A 21,314-nucleotide genomic window follows, 5' to 3' on the forward strand; every position below is an offset into this window, starting at 1 on the left:
GTGGGCCATAACTTTAGTGTCCTGATAAAACTTTATTCTATGTTATGTGGACAGGTGCAAACTATTCGTAATGCCCTGATGCACCACCTGAAAAGGTTCCAGTTTGAAGGCACTGAAATTGCTCTGGATGAAAGAATGGGTATATTTATTACCATGAATCCAGGGTATGCAGGTCGTACGGAATTGCCAGAGAGTGTAAAAGCACTTTTCAGGTGACCATAAACTAACTGGAACAAGTTTCAAAATAGGATTGACGGTTTTAGTGAAAATATCTTGTGATGTTAAAGGCTTGCAAGTTAAAATTTATGTTTCTTCAACAGACCTGTGGTGGTCATTGTTCCTGATTTGCAACAGATTTGTGAAATCATGTTGTTCTCGGAAGGATTTTTAACAGCCAAAATATTAGCCAAAAAGATGACAGTACTGTATAAGCTTGCCAAGGAACAACTGTCAAAGCAACACCACTATGACTTCGGCCTTCGTGCCTTGAAGGCCGTATTGGTGATGGCTGGTGATCTGAAACGTGGATCTCCTGACCTGGATGAGGAAGTGGTGTTGATGAGGTACAGAATCTTGAATTTGACAAATTTTGTGAATTACTTGGCCACTTATCACTTGTATTTTGTTTTGTAGAGCTCTTCGAGACATGAATCTTCCCAAGTTTATATTTGAAGATGTCCCCCTTTTCCTTGGCTTGATTGGAGATCTGTTTCCTGGTTTAGATTGTCCAAGAGTAAGATATCCAAACTTCAATGATGCTGTTGAAGAAACACTTAAGCAGAATAGTTATGTACTGCTTGAAAACCAAGTTGATAAGGTAAAGGAGTTTTAATGGTTTTTATTTGTAGTAACATATAGTTTGGTCAGGTTCAACATATTCTTTTCCAGTAAGTTTTTTTTTATTTGTAGAAATCGTTTTTGTTTTTTGTGTAGGTTGTTCAGTTATATGAGACCATGATGACTCGTCACACAACAATGGTGGTCGGTCCAACTGGTGGTGGCAAGTCGGTTGTGATCAATACACTTGCTCAAGCCCAAACAAAGTATGCATCAAAATAGTATAAATGGGTGCATCTGCCTATGGCTACATTTTTCTAATGCCCATTTTCTGTGGTTTAGATTGGGATTGAACACAAAAATTAACATCATCAACTCTAAAGCAATGACTGTGATAGAACTTTACGGTATTCTTGATCCAGTAACTAGAGATTGGACAGATGGTGTGCTGTCTAACATCTTTCGTGAAATCAACAAACCAACGGAAAAGAAAGAGAGAAGGTTGAAATTGTTACATAATCTATCTTTCATCAAATTAAAAGCTGCTTAAAATAGCAAAAAATGTAACCAATTCCATCAAAAAGTGTGTAATTTTCTGGTGTAAAATGTGAGAAAAATGTGTTTTTCATCAAATTAGAAGAATTTTTGTTTCAGATACATCTTATTTGATGGTGACGTTGATGCTTTATGGGTTGAGAACATGAACTCAGTGATGGACGACAATAAACTTTTGACTCTTGCTAATGGTGAACGTATAAGACTTCAGCCCCACTGTGCTTTGCTTTTTGAAGTTGGTGACCTTCAGTATGCTTCTCCCGCTACAGTTTCAAGGGCTGGTTAGTTTATTACTATGCTTTTGATATTTTGGGTGTTTGAAGAATATGACACTCTTTCAATGTTACTTGCATTTGCAGAATGTAGCACTATTATTGTAAGAATAAATTGGCTCAAATTATTTGCAGTTAACCCTTTCAAATAATGTAAACATTTCTTAATTTTCAAGGTATGGTATATGTTGATCCAAAGAATCTTAACTATGATCCATACTGGCAAAAATGGTTGTCTTTGCGCACCAGTAAACTGGAACAGGATCTCTTGGAAAACCTTTACAAGAAATATACTATTCCATGTATAGACTTGGTAATATGAGTTTGCTTTATTTTTAATTATTATAATAGCTACTGTGAAAGCTGATAACCGCATGCAAGTTTTGTGATGATAAATTACATATACATTAACACCAGTATTATACGGTATTCCTACTGGTTTTAAATAACTTAATACTTATTACTTAACAATAAACTTATTATATGTGTAAATTTAGGTATATGAAGGCGTTGTTGAGGGAAGGCAGCAAAAGCCTTTGAAGGGAATTGTTCCTCAAACCAACTTAAATATGCTAACTCAGCTATGTATGATGCTCAATGCAATTCTTGCTGATTATAAAGTTGATAATGGCGATCCAATGGTAAGCAAGATTTAATGTAAACAATAAATATACCTCCTAATGGTACCGGTGCATTTTATAGCTGTGCTTTGTATATTACTTATACTTACGCCTGCATAATGAAAATTATGAGTACCGGTAAGAGTAGAATTTTTGATAATTATGTATAGGTATAAAATGGTTTTTATGACTAGGTGCTAGAATGCCTATTTTTGGAATCTATGTATTGGTCAGTTGGTGGAACGCTATTGGAAACGGGAAGAGTAACCTTTGATGATTTTATAAAAAGACTTGCTAGCATGACTGGTGTTAATGTAAGAACATGGAGATAGTAGAACTTTTGTGGAACATGTCTATAACATTGCATTTTTTAAGCAAATTTTTAACATTTATTCAGCTTTTTAGCATTTGCTTTTCACAAATTATATTTTTTTGAACTACTGTATTTGTTAAAATCGATATTTAATGGCAGGATGACGACAAGAATCCAGCAAGACCTGGGGAAATTCCAACTCGGTATTCGACCCTCTATGATTACCATTTTGAAGTTGAAGAAAATGCATGGTTGCCTTGGAGTCAGATTGTTCCCAAATATGAACACGATCCAGAAATGAAATACAACCAAATTCTGGTGCCTACCATTGACACCACAAGAACAACATGGTTATTGAAGTTGATGGTCACCATCAAGCGTCCTGTTGTGTTGGTTGGTGAAACTGGAACATCAAAAACGGCCACCATTCAGGTATGTTGTGTAAAAGTCGTATTTTTGAACTGATGTTTTTGATAGAACTCGCGATTTGGTTTTCTGCATATTTGTCTTCAGAATTTCTTACGCGACCTTGATCCCGACTCTCATCTAATGCTTCACATCAACTTTTCTTCTCGCACGACATCCATGGATGTGCAAAGGAACCTGGAAGCGAATGTTGAGAAACGAACAAAGGATATGTATGGCCCTCCACCTGGCAAGAGGTTGATCGTTTTTATGGACGACATGAACATGCCACAGGTATTGTTTTTATCAAATCATATATAATTGGTTGCTTTGATCATCGCCAATCATGGCTTAGCTCTTAGAGCGAAAATTTTAATAAAACGTCTTAAGACATTAAATTCCAAAATCCTGCATTAACTGCCATATGCAAGGTATTGAATGCTTGTGTGTAGTTATACTGCATTATGATAAAAATAACGTGTGCAGGTGGACACTTATGGAACGCAACAGCCGATTGCTCTCCTGAAATTATTGCTTGAGAAAGGAGGAATGTACGATCGTGGTAAGGAGCTCTATTACAAGTATCTCCGCGACCTCAGCTATATTGCGGCCATGGGAAAAGCTGGCGGTGGAAGAAATGAAGTGAATATTTAGCTTGGACTTGCCTTGAGGTTTTTCTTGTTTTAAATATTGACGCGCTATATTTTTTAGGTCGATCCCAGATTCTTGTCACTGTTTAGTGTTTTCAACATGACTTTTCCCGCTCACGAATCTTTGTTGCACATCTATGATTCGATTTTAAAAGGGCACACACTTCCATTTTCTGAAGAAATTCAAGCGAGCACCGGGAAAGTTACTGCGTGCGTACAACCTTTCTCTGTTTACCATTTCACAGTTTCTTGCTTTATGAATAGCAGGTTTTTAGTTTGTTGTACTACCCACAGTGTTTTTTTAGATGCACGTTAGAGCTTTATGAAAAAATTGTGGCTGAGCTGCCGCCCACCCCATCGAAATTCCACTACATTTTCAATCTCCGTGACTTGTCGCGTGTCTATCAGGTTATTCTTTGAAATTTGAAGCGCGTTACCGTTGTAACATAAACAATCGACAAGCAGTGCAATCTTGATTCAGGGACTTTGTACCTCGACACCAGAAAGATTCCAAAAGCTAGAAAACTTCATCCGGCTCTGGAGAAATGAATGCCTTCGTGTTTTCCATGACAGACTTATTGACGAAAAAGATAAAGAGACGACACAACATCTTATCCAGAAACTTGTCGAAGAGCAGTTCCCCAAAATTGAAAGTTTTGTTTCACGAAATCCCTGTCTTTTCGGCGACTATCGAACAGCCTTGCAGGTTAGTTTTGCTTTATTTTGTACATATTTTCTTTCATTGTTTATTAATATTTAAACGCACCATTGTCGCAGAACTTAAATCAATTTTTGTTTATGCATTCTGTTACAGTGTTTTTAATATGTTAGAAAAATAGTAAATCATTAAGGTTGTTATCAGTCAAATCGGAGTTAAGAGATTTTGGAGATACAGCTTTTGCGAACATTCTGTGTAAGAACGCTCATTTTCTCAATTTTTTTAATTAGGAAGCAGAACCCCGTCTGTATGAGGACGTGCAAGATTTCGACGCAGCCAAAGCTCTCTTTCAAGAAATTCTCGAGGAATACAACGAAGATCACACCGCTATGAACCTCGTACTTTTCGATGATGCATTGGGTAACAGAATTATTGTACACTTGTGCCTGAAATGTTACACTAATGCAAACCGTTATCGCATATGAGTTGCCAGTATATGAGGATGTAATTTAAGAACAAGTATTAAAAACTTTGGATTAAGTTTAATTAGCTTATGGTCATATCTCAAACCGTTTTTACAAACCTTAGTGAGCCCAAAAAAAAGTAAATGTTGGAAAATGCTTAAAAGAAAAGTGTTGATTTGATTGTCAGACCATCTTACTCGTATCCACCGGGTTATTCGAATGGATCATGGCCACAGCTTGTTAGTTGGTGTTGGTGGATCTGGTAAGCAGAGTTTAACCAAGTTAGCTTCGTTTGCTGCTGGCTGTCAAGTCTTCGAAATTGCGTTGAGTCGTGGTTACGACGAAACTGCGTTCCGAGAGGATCTGAAGGTAAAATAAGATCCCATAGATCTCTGCATGCATGCACTCCTACAAAGGATACGTTTTGCTTGAAACGTGTTAACAATATTGTACAATAGCAATTATTTAAACTTTTGTCTATTGCTCTCTATCTCTATGTCAGGGGCTCTACAACAAACTTGGAATTGAAAACAAGAAGACCGTTTTTCTCTTCACTGACAGTCACGTAGCAGAGGAAGGCTTCCTTGAGTTGATAAACAACATGCTAACATCAGGCATGGTGCCAGCTTTGTTTGCTGATGATGAGAAGGAAGCTATCGTCGGACAAATGAGAGATGAGGCTTCAAAACTAGGGTGAATACGATGTTAATATTGTCTTAATATTCAAGCTTTTAAATGTGGTTGTGTGACAAAAACTTGTAACCCTTATCCCTTTATTTTCGCACAGTTGTAAGCTTATTTTATCACTTATGTTTTGTCATTATCAAGTCTATTTCTAGTTGTGTTGTTTTGGGGTCGCTTTCATGTCCTTACTGTACCATCGTGAATAATGGTTGTAACAAAATGTTTTTTACTCGCATTATTTGGCGTTGTCGTGCGTCATTCAGTTGAAAAGGTCTATAACGGATGCGATATTTTTGTTACAATTGTAGTTAGTGAGAAGAAACGGTTACTAGTTTGCTAAACAACTTGCTTCTGTTACAGGTTTGGTCCCGCGAAAGAGGCAATCTGGCAATACTTCGTCTCCAAGTGCAGGGACAACTTACACATTGTACTCGCCATGTCTCCAGTAGGAGATGCGCTTCGCATCAGGTAGGCAGCCTTCTTTAATTAGTACAATGAGTTATATTTAGGTTGTTTTCAAATTGTTATCAGTTCTTATTCATGTCTGTCGTCAACCGTTTAGTCTTTTATATTTTTGAAGTATTAGATGAATTCGTCTGCAGGTGCCGTAACTTCCCTGGCATGGTAAACAACACAGTGATAGATTGGTTCTTGCCGTGGCCCGAACAGGCTTTGTATGCTGTTGCTACGTCATTCTTGGGGGAAAACCAGATGATACCTGAGGAACATGTTGACAGTGTAAGTTTATATCGCTTATACAGCTGGTACATCTTTTATTGCCAGATGAACAGATTTGTATAAACCATGCATGTAACATCAGAGGTAATGGAATAAACCATAACTGCGGTCGTTTTCTACATATTCGTAAACATTCTCAGCATCAATATTGATCATGTAATGTTGTGTTATATTAACTTTATGTTAGGATAAGTAATCTTTACAGAAATTACCTCCACTGTTTTGCTTCGTACGAATATCTTTGCTTTTACGGTTCTGCTGGTACTTACTTACCGGGGCAAACATGGGAATGTACCGATGTGTAAATTATGACCAACATTCTAGCTGTAATGTGGTGCATTATACTGCAATATGTTGCATTGTCAGGTGGTTGGACACATTGTATTTGCTCATCAATCTGTGGGGAAATACAGCAAGTTATTTGCCCAAAAACTCAGAAGAAACAATTATGTGACGCCAAAGAATTACCTGGATTTTATTAACAGGTACACCTCGCAACTACATTCCGGTTTTGCAGATTTAAAAATGATATTGTATATCTTCAACTGCGTTTAAATAATAAGAACTTATATATATTTCAAAATATTCTAAACCGGATAAACACTATACAGTATTTTTGTAGTTAAGTAGAGCCTGTGATGATTGGTTAGTAACTGTGTTGGATGCGTTTCTAGCTATAACAATCTACTAGAAAAGAAAGACCAAGAGATTTTGAAGATGTGTGAGAGATTGGACGGAGGTCTGCAAAAACTTGATGAAGCAACTGAGCAGCTCAACGAACTCAACAAGAAACTAGCTGTGCAAAAGGTAAACGGGCAGTATAGGATACTTAGCTATTAATAATTTCGTTGTTATAATGATTAACATATTTTAGAAAGTTATATGTTAGTAACAATCTGTGACAGTTTCTTTATCAGTATATTTTGTTTAGCAGTTAACATCCTGTTTAATTTCAGGTTGCGGTGACCGAAAAAACAAAAGCTTGTGAAGAATTGCTGAGTGACATCACCAAGAAAACGCAAATCGCCACTGACAAGAAAGAACTGGCTTCAGCAAAAGCCATTGAAATCGAGGAGCAAAACAAGGTAACATTGGAATGGAAATAATTAACCGATTTTTAGTGATCTAAACGTTTGCATTGTTGAGAAATTGAGCTAAAGTTCTGCTTTTAATATCAGGTGATTGCAGTCGAGAAAAGTGAGGCAGAGGAGGCATTAGTTGAAGCAATGCCAGCTTTGGAAGCTGCCAGACTGGCGCTACAAGACCTGGATAAATCTGATGTGACAGAAATTAGGTAAAATTGAACTCCATTTCAAACCGTTTTTTATGAATATAAACATGACTATTGAATATCAACCAGTCATTCACAAATTAACTGTTTTTCGGCTGAATTTGCTTGCATGAGATTAATACGTTTCTACAATTCTAAAACTGTTTTGTTACCACAATTACCAGATCGTTTGCAAAACCACCCAAGCCTGTGCAGACCATATGTGAGTGTATTCTGGTCATGAAAGGATACCGGGAGATTTCCTGGAAAACTGCAAAAGCGATGATGTCAGAAGGAAATTTCCTTAAAAGTTTGATGGAAATGGACGTTGATGGTATCGGATCAAATCAGGTGATATTACATACTTTTACTTTCATAAATTTCATTGTTGCTGATTTAATTTTTTTACTTATTTTGGTGCATTTTACACGTAATACGAAGGATTTATTTTAAGTAAAGTATTGCTATCGAATTGCAGACTCGTACTGTTAAAGGATTTTTAAAGAGTCTGGGTGTTAGCGTCAATGAAATGAAATCGATTTCAACGGCTGGATTTGGAATGATGAAATTCGTTGAAGCTGTAATGGGCTACTGCGATGTTGCCAGAGAAATTAAACCCAAGCGAGAAAAGGTACAAGTAGAAGCCGCTTAATACTGTACCTTGGCACTGAGCCGTTTTGGTAACAATACTCCAAGTCGCTATAACCAGTCCTGGATTGACACGGTTAGCTATAAAAGCAACAAAAACAAGTTTGGTTTCTTGCAGCTCAGCTGTATTTTAATACCAAGAAACCCAATTAACAGGTACGTTGTCAATGTTAGGTTTTGATATCAACAGTAATATTGCTCACAGCACCCAAGCAAGTCATGCAGCATCATGCATTTAAATAACTCACATGCGGTCAAGGTCAAGTAGGGATTTAAGGATGACGTTCTTGAAACTAAACGATAACTTCCCTAACAGAAATACCCATTGCGTGGTTATAAAAAAATGAGCCAAGGAAAAAAACGGTTATAATGTCTGAAATTTGGTCATATTAAACGGATATTGTTATTAGAAAAATTTCATGACCTCATCATTGAAAATATTATGAAAAGTTTTTGTATAGGTGGCACGTCTAGAGAGGAATTATCATCAATCGAAACGTGAATTGGATAGAATCAACAAAGAACTTAACGCATTAACTGAAGAACTGGATGCACTGGGTCAAAAATATGAACAGGTGATTGGACAGAGTGCAATGTAATATCGTTGTGGTATTCTACTATCCAAAGCATGTTCAGCTGACATTTGTCATGATAGGCAATCGCTGAGCAACGCCAACTTCAAGAGGAGGCAGAAATTATGGAAAGGCGACTGAGAGCCGCAGATAAACTTATCAGTGGTCTTGGATCTGAAAATGAGAGATGGAATTTGGAGTTGGAAGAATTGAAAAAACGTCGCGTTCGGTTTGTAGTTAAAATCAACGATTTGTTGAAAACAACATCACCTTATAGAATAGATGACCGTCAATTTTGTACATACATTACAACACACAATAAAGTAAACTATTCGCAGAAATAGTTTATATCATTTTTGTTATCACTTTTTATGGGGTTCACGGCTTCATGCAGACATCCTTTTCCAATTTGAAAGTTTGATCACATCAAATCAGTTGGATGTTTAAATTTGACAACTGACGAACTTATGCTTTCCTGCCATACCATGTTGGTTCTTATCCATTGGTCTTGTAAATTTTTCTTCAGGTTGTTGGGAGATTGCCTCATATCATCAGCTTTTCTCAGTTACGAAGGTGCCTTCAGCTGGGAATTCCGCAACAACATGGTTTACAACGATTGGGTTCATGACGTCACGCAAAGAAACATCCCGCTTTCGGATCCATTCAAACTTGAAAGCTTGTTAACTGATGAAGTAGAAATTAGCAAATGGGGATCAGAAGGTATTTAGTTAATGACAGGAGAAACTGTGGCTTGATAAGCCAAGCATGTGAGGTTATGAGATTGCTTTTGTTTGCGATGCCGTGACTTCCTTATTTTCATTTTATTTCTTTATAACATTGGTATTTTTGCCGTTTTGCAGGTTTACCACCTGATGAGTTGTCCATTCAAAATGGTATTTTAACCACAAGAGCATCGAGATTTCCACTTTGTATTGATCCTCAGGAGCAAGCTCTCAGCTGGATCAGGAAAAAAGAAGAAAAGCATAATCTTAAGGTGGAGCATAAAGATCTCTCAATTAAAATAAATAATCAGTCATCATCATCACCACTTAAGTCTGCACTAATATCTTAGACTGTTAGATATATCTGGTACGTCATAGCATATCAATATTCATGTGCTTTTCCAGTTTCTGTTACGTTAGGCATTTGGTTTGTTATTTTACAGGAATCATCTTTCAACAATCCTGACTTCTTAAAACAGTTGGAATTGGCCATCAAGTATGGCTTCCCATTTTTGTTTAAAGACGTGGATGAATATATTGATCCAGTTATTGACAACGTATTAGAAAAAGACGTCAAAGGAGCCCAAGGAAGAGAATTTGTCATTTTAGGTATGACAACAACATAAGCTTTCAAAATATTGTATAGGCTTGCAACTTTCATTATTATTGTTGTTCCACCAGATTAAGGTAATTAGGATAATGCACAGTGCATTTACAGGACATTATAGAATGATAAATAAATGATAACTGTAAATGACAGGTGACAAGGAGGTGGATTATGATTCAAATTTCAAGCTCTACCTCACAAGCAAACTTTCAAATCCAAGATATTCTCCGGCTGTGTTCGGCAAAGCCATGATAATCAACTATACTGTCACGCTGAAGGGATTAGAAGGTGTTACTTTGATTTACCGTTATCCTCAAAACGGATTCTGCCAACGAACCCTGCACGTTGTGGTTTTAGTGATGCCATAACAATTTTCTTCACTTTGTTGTACAGATCAACTTTTATCTGTAATTGTCAAGTTCGAGAGGAAAGAACTTGAAGAACAGAGAGAACGTTTGATTCAGGAAACGTCTGAGAACAAGAAGTTGCTCAAGGATTTGGAAGATTCTCTGTTGAGAGAACTGGCAACATCGAAAGGTTGTTAAATGATATGTTTTTGCTGTTTTTTTTTTTCTGTTTTTATACTCAATTTTTGCTAGCAGTTGTTGAGTTGAGAAAGTGTTTTAAAACTGACCAAAAGTTAGTTGGTGTATGCACTTGTGTTAACTACAGGTAACATGTTGGACAACACTGAGCTCATTGAAACTCTTGACGAAACAAAATCGAAGGCGACAGAAGTTTCAGAGAAATTGACAATGGCTGCAAAGACCTCGGCAGACATCGACAAATTGAGAGACGGGTAAATTACGAGTGCCTGTAGCAAAATTAGAAGGTAATATTCATGATCAACAAAAACAAAATTACTTCTAATAGATACCGACCTGCCGCACGCCGTGGAGCCATCTTGTTCTTCGTGCTTTCCGAAATGTCGGTGATAAATAACATGTATCAGTTCTCACTTGCATCCTTCCTTGATGTATTTGACTTCTCACTTCGCAAGAGCATGCCGGATTCCATTTTAAATAAAAGATTAACCAACATCATTGACACTCTCACACACAATATTTATAACTATGCTTGTACTGGTGAGTTGACTTCTCTGGTGATCTTATAATAGCGACATCTAAATCAGAGTTTGCTTTACCTACTAGCTCAGTCCGGAACGACGTTGCAGTTTGATCATCTTAAAACCATAATTTATTTTATGACGATGACTTTCTACAGGTCTATTTGAGAAACATAAACTTCTTTTCTCCTTCCAAATGACGATCAAACTGGAACAAGACCAAGGCAATATCGTTCAAGAAGAGCTTGACTTTTTCTACAAGGGAAACATTGCATTGGAGAAAAGCAGGTGTCTTTACAACCCAAGATAGTACACATTTGTTCTTCGAATCCCCATTTGTTGTAAGTCTAATTTTTTTCTTTACCTAGCCGACGCAAGCCACACGACTGGATGCCTGATCAAGGTTGGCAAGATGTTATTGAACTTGCCAAGATCCTACCAGATGTTTTTGGATCACTCCCGGATGACGTTGAAAGAAATGAAAAGTCGTGGAAGGCGTGGTATGATCACGATACCCCCGAAGCTGTTCCTCTTCCAGGAAAATATAAAGAGGGCGTGTCCGGTTTCCATCAGCTATGCTTACTCAGGTGCTACGCATGATATTTCATCGCTTGCAAAATTTATTTCATTCGTCACATTTCATCCTATCATGAATGCTTAGGTGGTAATACAAGTATGGATTTTCACAAGCAATTGTGCATTTTAGATGCTTCCGCGTGGATCGTGTTATTCGAGCAATTACAAACTACGTCATTACTCAAGTCGGTGAGATCTATGTTCAACCACCGATCATCAGCTTCGAGTCTATCTACGAACAAAGTACACCGTTTTCTCCGATTGTGTTTATTTTGAGCCCAGGATCGGACCCAGCTTCTGACTTGACGAAACTTGCTGATCGGTAATTATTATCGGTCCTCTGAGCTTTTGTAAATAATTAGTTAAATTCAGAAAAGGATAAGACCCATACTTCAGTAGCCAAGGAACAAAGCATAAATAGTGAAACTAATTTCATATTTTTAGATCTGGCTTCGGAGGTAATCGTTTGAAGTTTTTGGCCATGGGTCAAGGCCAGGAGAAAGTGGCGCTTCAACTTCTAGAAACTGCTATTGCACGCGGCCAATGGCTGATGCTGCAGAACTGCCATCTTCTTGTGAAATGGTTGATTGATCTTGAGAAAGCACTTGGTCGTATTCAGAAGCCTCATCCTGACTTTAGGTCATTTATTGTTTCAACTTTTAATGTTATTAAAACATTGAGTAATTTTTATATACTCATGATGCCACGTTGGTATTATGTTTCAGTTTTTTTATTCTAATCTTTTTCAAATTGTATTTTGATAGTTTTAATACTAGGTTTTTGGGCTGTAAGGACACTTATTATTGAAAGTGATTTTTTTTTCATTCCATTACTAAATGTGCTATTGTTGACTTAGGCTCTGGCTGACAACCGAATCTATACCAGAGTTCCCCATTGGCATACTACAAAGGTCGCTAAAGGTGGTCACTGAACCGCCTAATGGTCTCAAATTGAATCTCAGAAACACTTACCACAAGATAACGGCAACCATGTTAGGAGAATGTCCACATCCGTCGTACAGGTGATTTTGCTTCGTATTTGTGCAATTTTTGCGTGGTGAAAATATCCGTTTAAAGATGTTTAATGGATATTTCAGTTCATCAACTTTTCATGTTTTTAAAGGTCTCTAGTTTTCGTGCTCAGTTTTTTCCATGCGGTGGTGCAAGAAAGGCGAAAGTACGGAAAAATTGGTTGGAATATTTCCTATGATTTCAACGAGTCTGATCACACAGTATGTTTCTCTTGTAATATTCGACTGGTTTTTTCAGTAGATAAATACTTTGCATTTGCTTCTGATGGCAGCTTATACATTTACTGTAGGTGTGCATGGATATCTTGAAGACATATTTGACCAAGGCATTTGAGCTTGGAGATGAAAAGATTCCATGGGGTTCTCTCAAGTATTTAATTGGAGAGGTTAGCTTTAAACATGTCTTGAATTATGTACTGTTCTCTACTTTCTAAGATTGTAATAAGGAAATTGAATTCCTTTCAGGTAATGTACGGTGGTCGTGCCATTGACAATTACGATCGTCGGGTACTGACTACATACATGGAGGAGTATTTCGGTGACTTTATCTTCGACACTTTTCAACCTTTCCACTTTTACCACAACGAAGAAGTAGATTATCACATCCCTGAAGACAAAGGCAACAAGGACAGTTATGTTGATCTCATTGAATCTCTGCCTCTTGCAAACACTCCTGAAGTGTTTGGGCTTCATCCAAACGCAGAGATAGGATACTACACTCAGGTAGGATTAGACAAAAAGTGTGTTTATCTAAAGGCCTATATGTTTCAAATGAGTGAAAAAAGATTCTTTGCAATGTTTAGAATGTTTTGAAATTTGTTAACAGGCCGCAAGAGCCATGTGGGAGAACTTGGTTGACCTGCAGCCACAAACAGGTGACGCTGGAGGTGGCATCAGCAGAGATGATTTCATCAACAACGTTGCCAAGGATATCCAAGTATGAATGAGCTCTGATTAACTGACTTTGTTAATCACAGTGTGTAATTTCCTTGCATTGAAACGTTCAATGTGTATTAATTATTAGAATAAAATTCCAACAATCTTTGAGTTGGACAAGATCCAGCGCAACATGGGTGCATCGATATCACCAACATCTGTTGTGCTCCTCCAAGAACTTGAACGCTGGAATAAGCTGATAGAGAGGATGGCAAAGTCCCTTGTGGAGTTGCAGAGAGTACGAAATCCGTCATTCTGATTCACAGTTACTGAGCTTTAGTCATTGAATCTTTTCGTGTTTCTGTTTTTTGTTAGGCTTTGGCCGGTGAAGTCGGAATGAGCAATGAACTGGATGATTTAGCTCGTGCTCTCTTCAATGGACAGATCCCGGCCATTTGGAAGAAACTTGCACCGGACACACTCAAATCCCTTGGAAATTGGATGGAACATTTCAAGAGACGTCACGACCAGTACACGACATGGGTCAATGAAGCGGAACCGGCTGTCATGTGGCTTTCAGGTAGAAATTTAGTCTGTTCCACTGTGAAAGCATGAAAGCAATACCAGAATGGAATAGCATTTCAATGGTTAACGTTTATTTTCAACACAAGGTCCCTTGTGTAGGGGAAACTGTACTTTCATGAATATTTTTTTGTTTATGTTAGACTGTCTGATAATTATTAATTCAGGCTCAAGCTAGTGTTAATTAATACGAGTACTGGTTCATTTTTTGGGTATTACTGCAACCACACTCTGTTTTTGCTTTTATTAGTTATATTTTAATTAAAACCAACTTTACAACAAACCCAGTCTTTAGAAAATATCAGAGTTATGGGGAAATATTTATTTTTTCGATGCCGATCTTTTTTTGTTGTGGGATTATTTTATTGTTGGAATATTTACATGTTTAATATTTCGGTCAGTCGGGACAAAACCACTTTCTTACAATTGTTTTCCCACAGGGCTACACATTCCTGAATCTTACCTGACCGCTTTGGTGCAAGCAACCTGCAGGAAAAATGGCTGGCCACTTGATCGTTCAACGCTTTACACGCAAGTTACTCAGTGGCAAACAGCAGAAGAGGTCACCGAAAGAACGCATCAAGGTAAAATTTAAACTGAAAACACGCCGCTTAATGAGTATACCGTGCATTGTATTTCCATACACTAGAGTATTAATTGCCATATCAGGTTTTAATTCCATAGTATTGTATTTGCGATTCACTTTACCCTACTATGCAAAAGTTCAGGTCTTTATAGAAACTGTCTATAAACATTTGATTAGGTTACATCTGTTTAAATTGGCAAACGTCTAGAAGTCTAGACGCCAAATCACTGCATGTTTTTATCGCTGTAAGATATTTTAACCGAAAATTACTATTACGTCGTCATTTCACGTTTTGTGAGTGTTATCAATATCATACTACTGGTGGAAGCGGAAGTAATGTCCAAGCGATTGTATGTTTATCTACAGCCCACGGATGTTTTGCGTACGTGACAGTAACGCTTAATGTAATGGCTGCTTGGATATCACCTTTATAAAAAAGCAGTTTCAAATAGCTCGGGTGGGTGACGTTGACGTGCAAAAACAAATTTTATTTTAGTAAGCTTTTTAATATAGATTTAAGACTCTGACGTCAAAATACGATTCGGTTAATTGAAAACAGCACGTTGCTCTTAAAAGAGTATTGTTCGACTAACCGCCCTTTCTCCTTCCTAGCGAGCAACCGCATGATTTGACAAATACGAGTTCGTCATTCAACATTTGAATGTAACTGACGTCATTCCATTGCTGGAATGGTTGCAACAATATCGTAATCTGTCGAATACGTCACGAAGATAAATAAGTATTTTAATTCCCTGGTTTTGCTTGCGGTCATAAATACTTTACTGTACGTTTGTATGAATGCTGCATTCTTATTTTATCAAGTGTAGTGGAATTTTTTATGATCGCTTATCGGATGTCGTTCGTGTCAACGTTGATGTCAATTAAACTGTTGCGTTTTTGTATATGATTCTCACTGTTAGTGCTTGGCAATGACACCAACTTTAGTTTTTCAGGTGTTTTGTTCGTGGTGCGTAGTTCTTGATTACAACATGTTAACGATGGTTGGTTAGGAAAAACGTGTATTACAAACTCATGTCACAACTTGTTTATAGCCGCTATAGGTCATACTGACGTCATTTCTTTGTTCTCGTCAACTGACAAATTTTCTCCCACTAGCGCTAATCTGAATATTGGAAACTACCTCATGATTGTGACTTTGTTTTGACGTTGGAGTTTTGATAACCACGTCATCATGTTTTTAGGTTGCTTTGTTAGTGGCCTGTATCTGGAAGGTGCTGCCTGGGATCTGGAAAATTGCTGTTTAAACCGACCAAAACCGAAGCAACTGGTTCAGGAACTTCCTGTACTAAAAGGTATTCGCTGAAAATATATTGACAAATGTAAAACGTCTGCGTTCACTTATTAACTGAATTTGATATGCTGTAATTCTAACAAATCTTTTATTGCGTTTGTAATTTTCAGTTATACCAATCGAGGCTCACCGATTAAAATTGCAAAATACATTTACCACACCTGTTTACACCACATCAATGCGCCGAAACGCCATGGGAGTTGGTTTGGTGTTTTTGGCTGATCTTCATACCACGGAGCATATTTCTCACTGGGTTCTTCAAGGTGTTTGCCTGACCCTCAATTCAGATTAAAGAGATTCCAAGGCCTTTTTTAAAAATGTATATTTTGTGTGAAATAAATTATAGCACTGTATTTTTTCAACCTTTGTATTATTTTTGATATCGCAACGGTTTAATTCGTTTTCGTTTGCAAATGGGTGATTAATTAATTATTTATAAACGCGTTGATTGTAGATTTTGTGAACCCACACTGTGACTTGATTTCCAAAGAAACGTCTATTTTTGTATGTTTTTATCAATAAAGCTCGAAGTGATGTGTTTAATTGTCTACATGCACTACATCAGTAATACCTGCTGATATTACATAGAATTATCTGTTGCGTTAACGACTATTCCACTGAGGATATGACGTCAATCTTTCTGTTTTGTTCGGTTTAAAGATGGTAAGCTGCTGTGGACAACGCACGTACTGTTCCATCGCAGACGTTGTGGTTGCTGCAGTTTACTAGCGTAAAGTTATCGATGCAAAACACATTTAACCTTGAAGGTTAGCTGTGACGTTTTGCGGTTCAGGGTCTGTGTCTATGGCCGAACCGAGCTTAGTCATTTTAGTAAACATGGAAATGTGCGTAGAACCAGCTAAATTCACAGCACATCAAGCTTGAAGCATCAAGCGTATTGACATTGACACAAAATAAACAGTAGAGTTCACCTTCGTGTTGCATTTGTGTTATAGGACATCGTCAGTTCTTGGCGACCTTAGGTAATAATCAACTTTATATAACACTAAAGTTCTCAGTGGTTTATTGATTTGGTAAAATGCTCCCGCATAGGGCGATTGAAAAAGAAGTGGTGGCTCAAGGCTTCGTACAAAATTTCGTCACAGCTGTCAACAAGCGGGCCTGGGATGAATTGGTTCAATTTGCTTATGGCGACGACTCTTGCATCAGCTTTCTTGGTAGAAACTTCAGCGGTCGAGCAGAAATCGCAAACTATTACAAAAGTCACCATTACTACAAACCAGAGGTGGCTGCGAATATTTCACGCGTTTATTCCTCATTGGATTGTCAATCTGTGACAAATGGAAGAATCCTGGTGGTTGTAACAGGATTAATTGAAAGTCCTGATGTGCAATCTTTTTCGGCGACTATGAGAAATCAAAACTTCTCTCATAATTTTATTCTTACTCCAACTGGTGAGAGATCTTATTACATAACTAACAAAGTGTACCATGAAACTGCTATCATGTGAGTCCATTTTTTTCCATGCTTATAGAACTGTAATTTCTTAATCAATACTTTTTTTGTGCTTACTACTTTTATTGCATTTTTCAAAAATACAATACCGGTACACGGATTGCTAAGAATAAACACTGCAGGAATTCAGTTTCACTGGTTCAGCCTAAAACAAATGACACTAGGGTTTATGGTATGACGTTCTGTGAGGCTAGAGAATACAAAGTTCATATAATAACATTGTACTCCATAACACATGTGATGAACAACGGCCAAGTGCTTGTAATTAGACTATTTACTGCTTGTTTTACATACAAGACAGAGAATTACAGGCACAGTGTGTGTTCTTCGTTCACATTCAACAAAAATTCGGGAAATGATGCGGCAGGTGCCAAAACAAAGTGGCTAGAAAACAATTGAACGGATATACCAAGTAATACCCAAGTAGACATTTTTAATTTTATCATTTACCAGCTAATTATGCATTATCTCCATCACACAAAAGCTAGTTGGACTAAAAGGTTTTTGTGTTTACACAACAGAGTGGATATTACAACATGATTTAACCCTTTGCGGTCTACCTACATCCCTGGGATGATAAACAAAATTATGTAATGCTGTCCACCTACATCCCTAGGATGACTTTTGTGTACAGCGGTTTTTACGGGTCTACCAACATGCTAAGAATGTTACAACATTTTTTATCGATTTTGGAACATAGTAGATGGTATTTATTAGGGTTTTTCCCTGACTTTTGTTAAGTTGAAGTTAAGTTGGAACTGGAAAACAGTTAGTAAAACTGGGGTAGGCATGAGCAATTCTTGCACTCAGCAATAATGAATTTTGCTTGTTATTGTATTTTATTACTACCTTACAGACGAGAGTTGTAGTAAATAGTATTGGATTGTTTATAGTAAAATGGCTGCTAGAAGGTTTAGTGCTAATGATGTACTTGAAATGCTTGATTCTGAAGATGAAAATCATTCAGACATGGAGGTTGATGAAGAGAGTGATTTTTCTGATTTAGATATGGAAATGAGTGATGATGGGAGCTCTGATCCAGATGAGCACTCAGACAGTGATGGATCTACCTCTAATGATGTTGTAGACCCTAATGGATGGAGAGTATGGCATGATAATGACAGTGATTTTCCTCATCACCCATTTACAGCTACTGATGTGGGACCAAACTTGGAAAAGATCCCAGAAACAGAATTGGAATATTTTCAAAACCTACCAAATGGGGGCTTCGGGTGTATGTCTTGTCTGACTCGGAATCTGGGTATATCTCAGCTTTTGAACCCTATTTTGGAAAAACTACTACAGAAAATTTGTCGCGTCAAGATCTGCCGTTTACATCGAGAATCGTGATGCATTTAGTTGGCAAGCTGCTGTCAAAAGTCAGAGCAAGTGGTTATCATGTATACACAGACCGGTTTTATACAAGCTGCACTCTAGCAAAAGAACTGCTTCAGAATGAAATCCACCTTACTGGAACTATCCAGAAAAATAGGGTTGGGCTACCCACTGAAGTGAAGCGTTTGCGATTGAAAAATTTACAGTTGAAAGCATACCGTCATCCACAAAATATTCTAGCACTTGGATGGCAAGATAAACGCTTGATACTGATGCTCAGCACCTGGCACAATGCGGACACTGCACCCCACAGTCGTTGGCGAAATGGGAGGCAGGAAGATGTAGAGAAACCTGATGTAATCCGTGATTACACAGCTAATATGGGCGCAGTTGATCTTTCTGATCATTACTGCGCATCATACTCCTTCACACGAAAAACGCTGCGGTGGTGGAGAAAGCTATTTTTCTGGTTGATTGAAGTATGCATGGTTAACTCATTCTTGGTTTACAAGGAGATGAAACAGCTTAAAGATACAAGACACCTACAATACAGAAACAAGGTGATTGTGCAACTTATAGGAGACGTCCGCAACAGGAACCCCAAACGAGGAAGGCCAAGTGAAAGCGATTCTGCTGAGCGCCTCAACAAATTACCACATTTCATCAAAAAAGGAGCAAGAGGTCACACAAAGAATTGTATGGTTTGCAACACCAAAGAACAAAGGAAAACCACTTTATACTTTTGTGAAACATGTCAAAGAAAACCTGGACTTCATCCGGGAGAATGTTTCAGAAAATATCACACATAAGTCACCTACAAAGACTGACCAAAGTCCAGGCATCATACAGGAGTTCACCAGAAAATTTCAACAGTGTGATAACAGTGTGATAAGAGTGTGATAATTTTACTTGTATACAAACGGAATTTGTGTTTGAATAAACGACAGAAGTGTTTGAATATTGTGATACCTTTTGTCTAGAAAATACATGATGCAAAAAATTGCGAAAAGTAGCATTTTTAAAAACGCTAAAAAAAAAAATTTTAAAAAAATTTCGACAAAAAAAATTCACAGCCGTACTCTACACATATAAAACTACCCAAAAATGCAATAAAAAAAAATTGGACCTAGACTGACCGAAACGGTAAAAATAAATTGGACCGCAAAGGGTTAAAACCATGGTTATAAAACATTTCAAGCTGATACAATAGAAAAGACAGGAGACTTTCAGCACTTTCATAGAAGAGTTTCGGAAACACATCTTCAAGAATGAAGAAAGAATTTATGAAAACACAGTTACACAGTTTATATTATGGCCACCAAGAGAATGTTGTAAAACATTAAGGATTAAGGAAGATCAAATTGTGACGTTAAACAAACATAGACTATACAAACAATCATCAACAGAGCAAATTAGACTAAAAAAGTCGTAACAAATTATTTTGATTTTCGCGCAACATGAACATCTTCTATAGCTTCTTGTTTTGTGTATCGTTGTAACAACATGTATGCCATACCCCCAGTTAAAATTCCAACCTAAATACATGTGATAAATATAACCTTCATTTTTAGGCCAGTAGGTAAGCAAGTGTGAAAAAGTTCAAAACATTTCATTTTAAGTATTTACTACATGTGCTCATAATAACTGAAATAATGATGTATTAACAATTAAGTGCTCTAAGAATTTTTTTAAACCACTTACAAAAGTTCCCTGTGCTGCCAAACGAAGATTAATTAAATAAAGGGAAAGACGCATTTTTCGATTTTTTAATCCATACAATCCGGTTCCAACTACACCAGCCATCAATGCACCACCTACAAACACATGTGTTTTAATACTTGTTTAATGTTATTGCTGCTGTAAGAATATATCGGTAAGACTTCAAGATTTTTATACCTGTATAAAATGCAGCATGTTCCTTGTACTTGGACCAGATCTTTTGAAAAAAGGTATGATTTCCAGTGCTACTTTCCATGATAATACCAACAATAGATAAGATAAAATATAGACTTTAATTATTTTCACTGTTTCTTGAAGTTGACTGCAAAAACAAACATTACATATTCATGGTTTCACCTGTTATTGTCATAAATATTCCATAATGAAGATAATGTATTTTACAGCACACTGGCTTGACTGACAGGCTTGGGCCACGAGTCGTAGTGTACACCAGCTGCTTCCTTTGTAAGAAATTTTGTTTCTGCACAACTGAGATCTTGGCAAAAACTGCCGTAATCAGCAGTCCAGAGGAAAATGACCTTCATTGTAAGTACTACTGACTCCATTTTACCTTCGCCAGCAAACTAGATCATCTTTTTTACCGAAGTTACTAAATTTATAAGTAACATTGTATTCGGGTTGGCCAAGTGTTTGCATTTGTGTTCGCCCAAATCTTACATGAAGACGCCATGTAACGAATCAATTCTGGTTTGGGTTCGTATCGGCCAATCCCTACCATCTTAACTGGAAAGTAAGATGATTTTTGATTGGAAATCATGCGTGCAATGACGCAAATTTTGG

At 37.3% G+C, this 21,314-nt stretch overlaps 2 protein-coding genes across 2 annotated transcripts in view; one reads left to right on the plus strand and one right to left on the minus strand.

Moving 5' to 3' along the window:
* LOC143448897 (dynein axonemal heavy chain 10-like) overlaps window positions 1-17,559 on the plus strand; it is a 33,355-nt gene extending 15,796 nt beyond the window's left edge. Inside the window, exons 46-94 of the mRNA XM_076948829.1 lie at window positions 55-212; window positions 321-563; window positions 634-817; window positions 934-1,043; window positions 1,120-1,278; window positions 1,432-1,613; window positions 1,781-1,917; window positions 2,102-2,245; window positions 2,419-2,538; window positions 2,697-2,969; window positions 3,051-3,236; window positions 3,429-3,584; window positions 3,654-3,802; window positions 3,898-4,000; window positions 4,074-4,298; window positions 4,541-4,670; window positions 4,902-5,083; window positions 5,217-5,407; window positions 5,759-5,866; window positions 6,001-6,136; window positions 6,503-6,621; window positions 6,811-6,943; window positions 7,093-7,221; window positions 7,315-7,430; window positions 7,592-7,757; window positions 7,885-8,037; window positions 8,516-8,629; window positions 8,710-8,855; window positions 9,153-9,346; window positions 9,487-9,620; window positions 9,792-9,957; window positions 10,109-10,243; window positions 10,349-10,492; window positions 10,628-10,754; window positions 10,829-11,040; window positions 11,180-11,309; window positions 11,390-11,608; window positions 11,728-11,919; window positions 12,042-12,236; window positions 12,454-12,618; window positions 12,720-12,828; window positions 12,918-13,013; window positions 13,093-13,350; window positions 13,454-13,564; window positions 13,652-13,801; window positions 13,879-14,083; window positions 14,526-14,669; window positions 15,874-15,984; window positions 16,094-17,559. Coding sequence (XP_076804944.1) covers window positions 55-212; window positions 321-563; window positions 634-817; window positions 934-1,043; window positions 1,120-1,278; window positions 1,432-1,613; window positions 1,781-1,917; window positions 2,102-2,245; window positions 2,419-2,538; window positions 2,697-2,969; window positions 3,051-3,236; window positions 3,429-3,584; window positions 3,654-3,802; window positions 3,898-4,000; window positions 4,074-4,298; window positions 4,541-4,670; window positions 4,902-5,083; window positions 5,217-5,407; window positions 5,759-5,866; window positions 6,001-6,136; window positions 6,503-6,621; window positions 6,811-6,943; window positions 7,093-7,221; window positions 7,315-7,430; window positions 7,592-7,757; window positions 7,885-8,037; window positions 8,516-8,629; window positions 8,710-8,855; window positions 9,153-9,346; window positions 9,487-9,620; window positions 9,792-9,957; window positions 10,109-10,243; window positions 10,349-10,492; window positions 10,628-10,754; window positions 10,829-11,040; window positions 11,180-11,309; window positions 11,390-11,608; window positions 11,728-11,919; window positions 12,042-12,236; window positions 12,454-12,618; window positions 12,720-12,828; window positions 12,918-13,013; window positions 13,093-13,350; window positions 13,454-13,564; window positions 13,652-13,801; window positions 13,879-14,083; window positions 14,526-14,669; window positions 15,874-15,984; window positions 16,094-16,275 — 7,731 coding nt within the window. The 3' untranslated portion in view covers window positions 16,276-17,559. The remainder of the gene's footprint in view (window positions 1-54; window positions 213-320; window positions 564-633; window positions 818-933; window positions 1,044-1,119; window positions 1,279-1,431; window positions 1,614-1,780; window positions 1,918-2,101; window positions 2,246-2,418; window positions 2,539-2,696; window positions 2,970-3,050; window positions 3,237-3,428; window positions 3,585-3,653; window positions 3,803-3,897; window positions 4,001-4,073; window positions 4,299-4,540; window positions 4,671-4,901; window positions 5,084-5,216; window positions 5,408-5,758; window positions 5,867-6,000; window positions 6,137-6,502; window positions 6,622-6,810; window positions 6,944-7,092; window positions 7,222-7,314; window positions 7,431-7,591; window positions 7,758-7,884; window positions 8,038-8,515; window positions 8,630-8,709; window positions 8,856-9,152; window positions 9,347-9,486; window positions 9,621-9,791; window positions 9,958-10,108; window positions 10,244-10,348; window positions 10,493-10,627; window positions 10,755-10,828; window positions 11,041-11,179; window positions 11,310-11,389; window positions 11,609-11,727; window positions 11,920-12,041; window positions 12,237-12,453; window positions 12,619-12,719; window positions 12,829-12,917; window positions 13,014-13,092; window positions 13,351-13,453; window positions 13,565-13,651; window positions 13,802-13,878; window positions 14,084-14,525; window positions 14,670-15,873; window positions 15,985-16,093) is intronic.
* A 2,399-nt stretch (window positions 17,560-19,958) lies between these two features.
* On the minus strand, window positions 19,959-21,127 carry LOC143448900 (HIG1 domain family member 1A, mitochondrial-like). Its single transcript, XM_076948832.1, has 3 exons — window positions 20,691-21,127; window positions 20,496-20,608; window positions 19,959-20,329 (listed from the first exon to the last, which is right to left on the minus strand). The coding sequence occupies exons 1-3, from the start codon at window positions 20,767-20,769 to the stop codon at window positions 20,231-20,233; spliced, it is 291 nt and encodes a 96-aa protein (XP_076804947.1). The 5' UTR covers window positions 20,770-21,127; the 3' UTR covers window positions 19,959-20,230.
* Between the last annotated feature and the right edge of the window lie 187 nt (window positions 21,128-21,314).

This window comes from Clavelina lepadiformis, chromosome 3, assembly GCF_947623445.1.
Source record: "Clavelina lepadiformis chromosome 3, kaClaLepa1.1, whole genome shotgun sequence".
Classification (NCBI taxonomy): Eukaryota; Metazoa; Chordata; class Ascidiacea; order Aplousobranchia; family Clavelinidae; genus Clavelina; species Clavelina lepadiformis.

What these genes read in the sequence shown, in the direction of transcription:
- LOC143448900 (XM_076948832.1), bottom strand. Translation starts at nt 20,769, where the DNA reads ATGGAAAGTAGCACTGGAAATCATACCTTTTTTCAAAAGATCTGGTCC. An exon ending in ACATGCTGCATTTTATACAG is followed by an intron (nt 20,609 to 20,690) that starts GTATAAAAATCT and finishes ATGTGTTTGTAG; the next exon opens with GTGGTGCATTGATGGCTGGT. An exon ending in TGGCAGCACAGGGAACTTTT is followed by an intron (nt 20,330 to 20,495) that starts GTAAGTGGTTTA and finishes ACATGTATTTAG; the next exon opens with GTTGGAATTTTAACTGGGGG.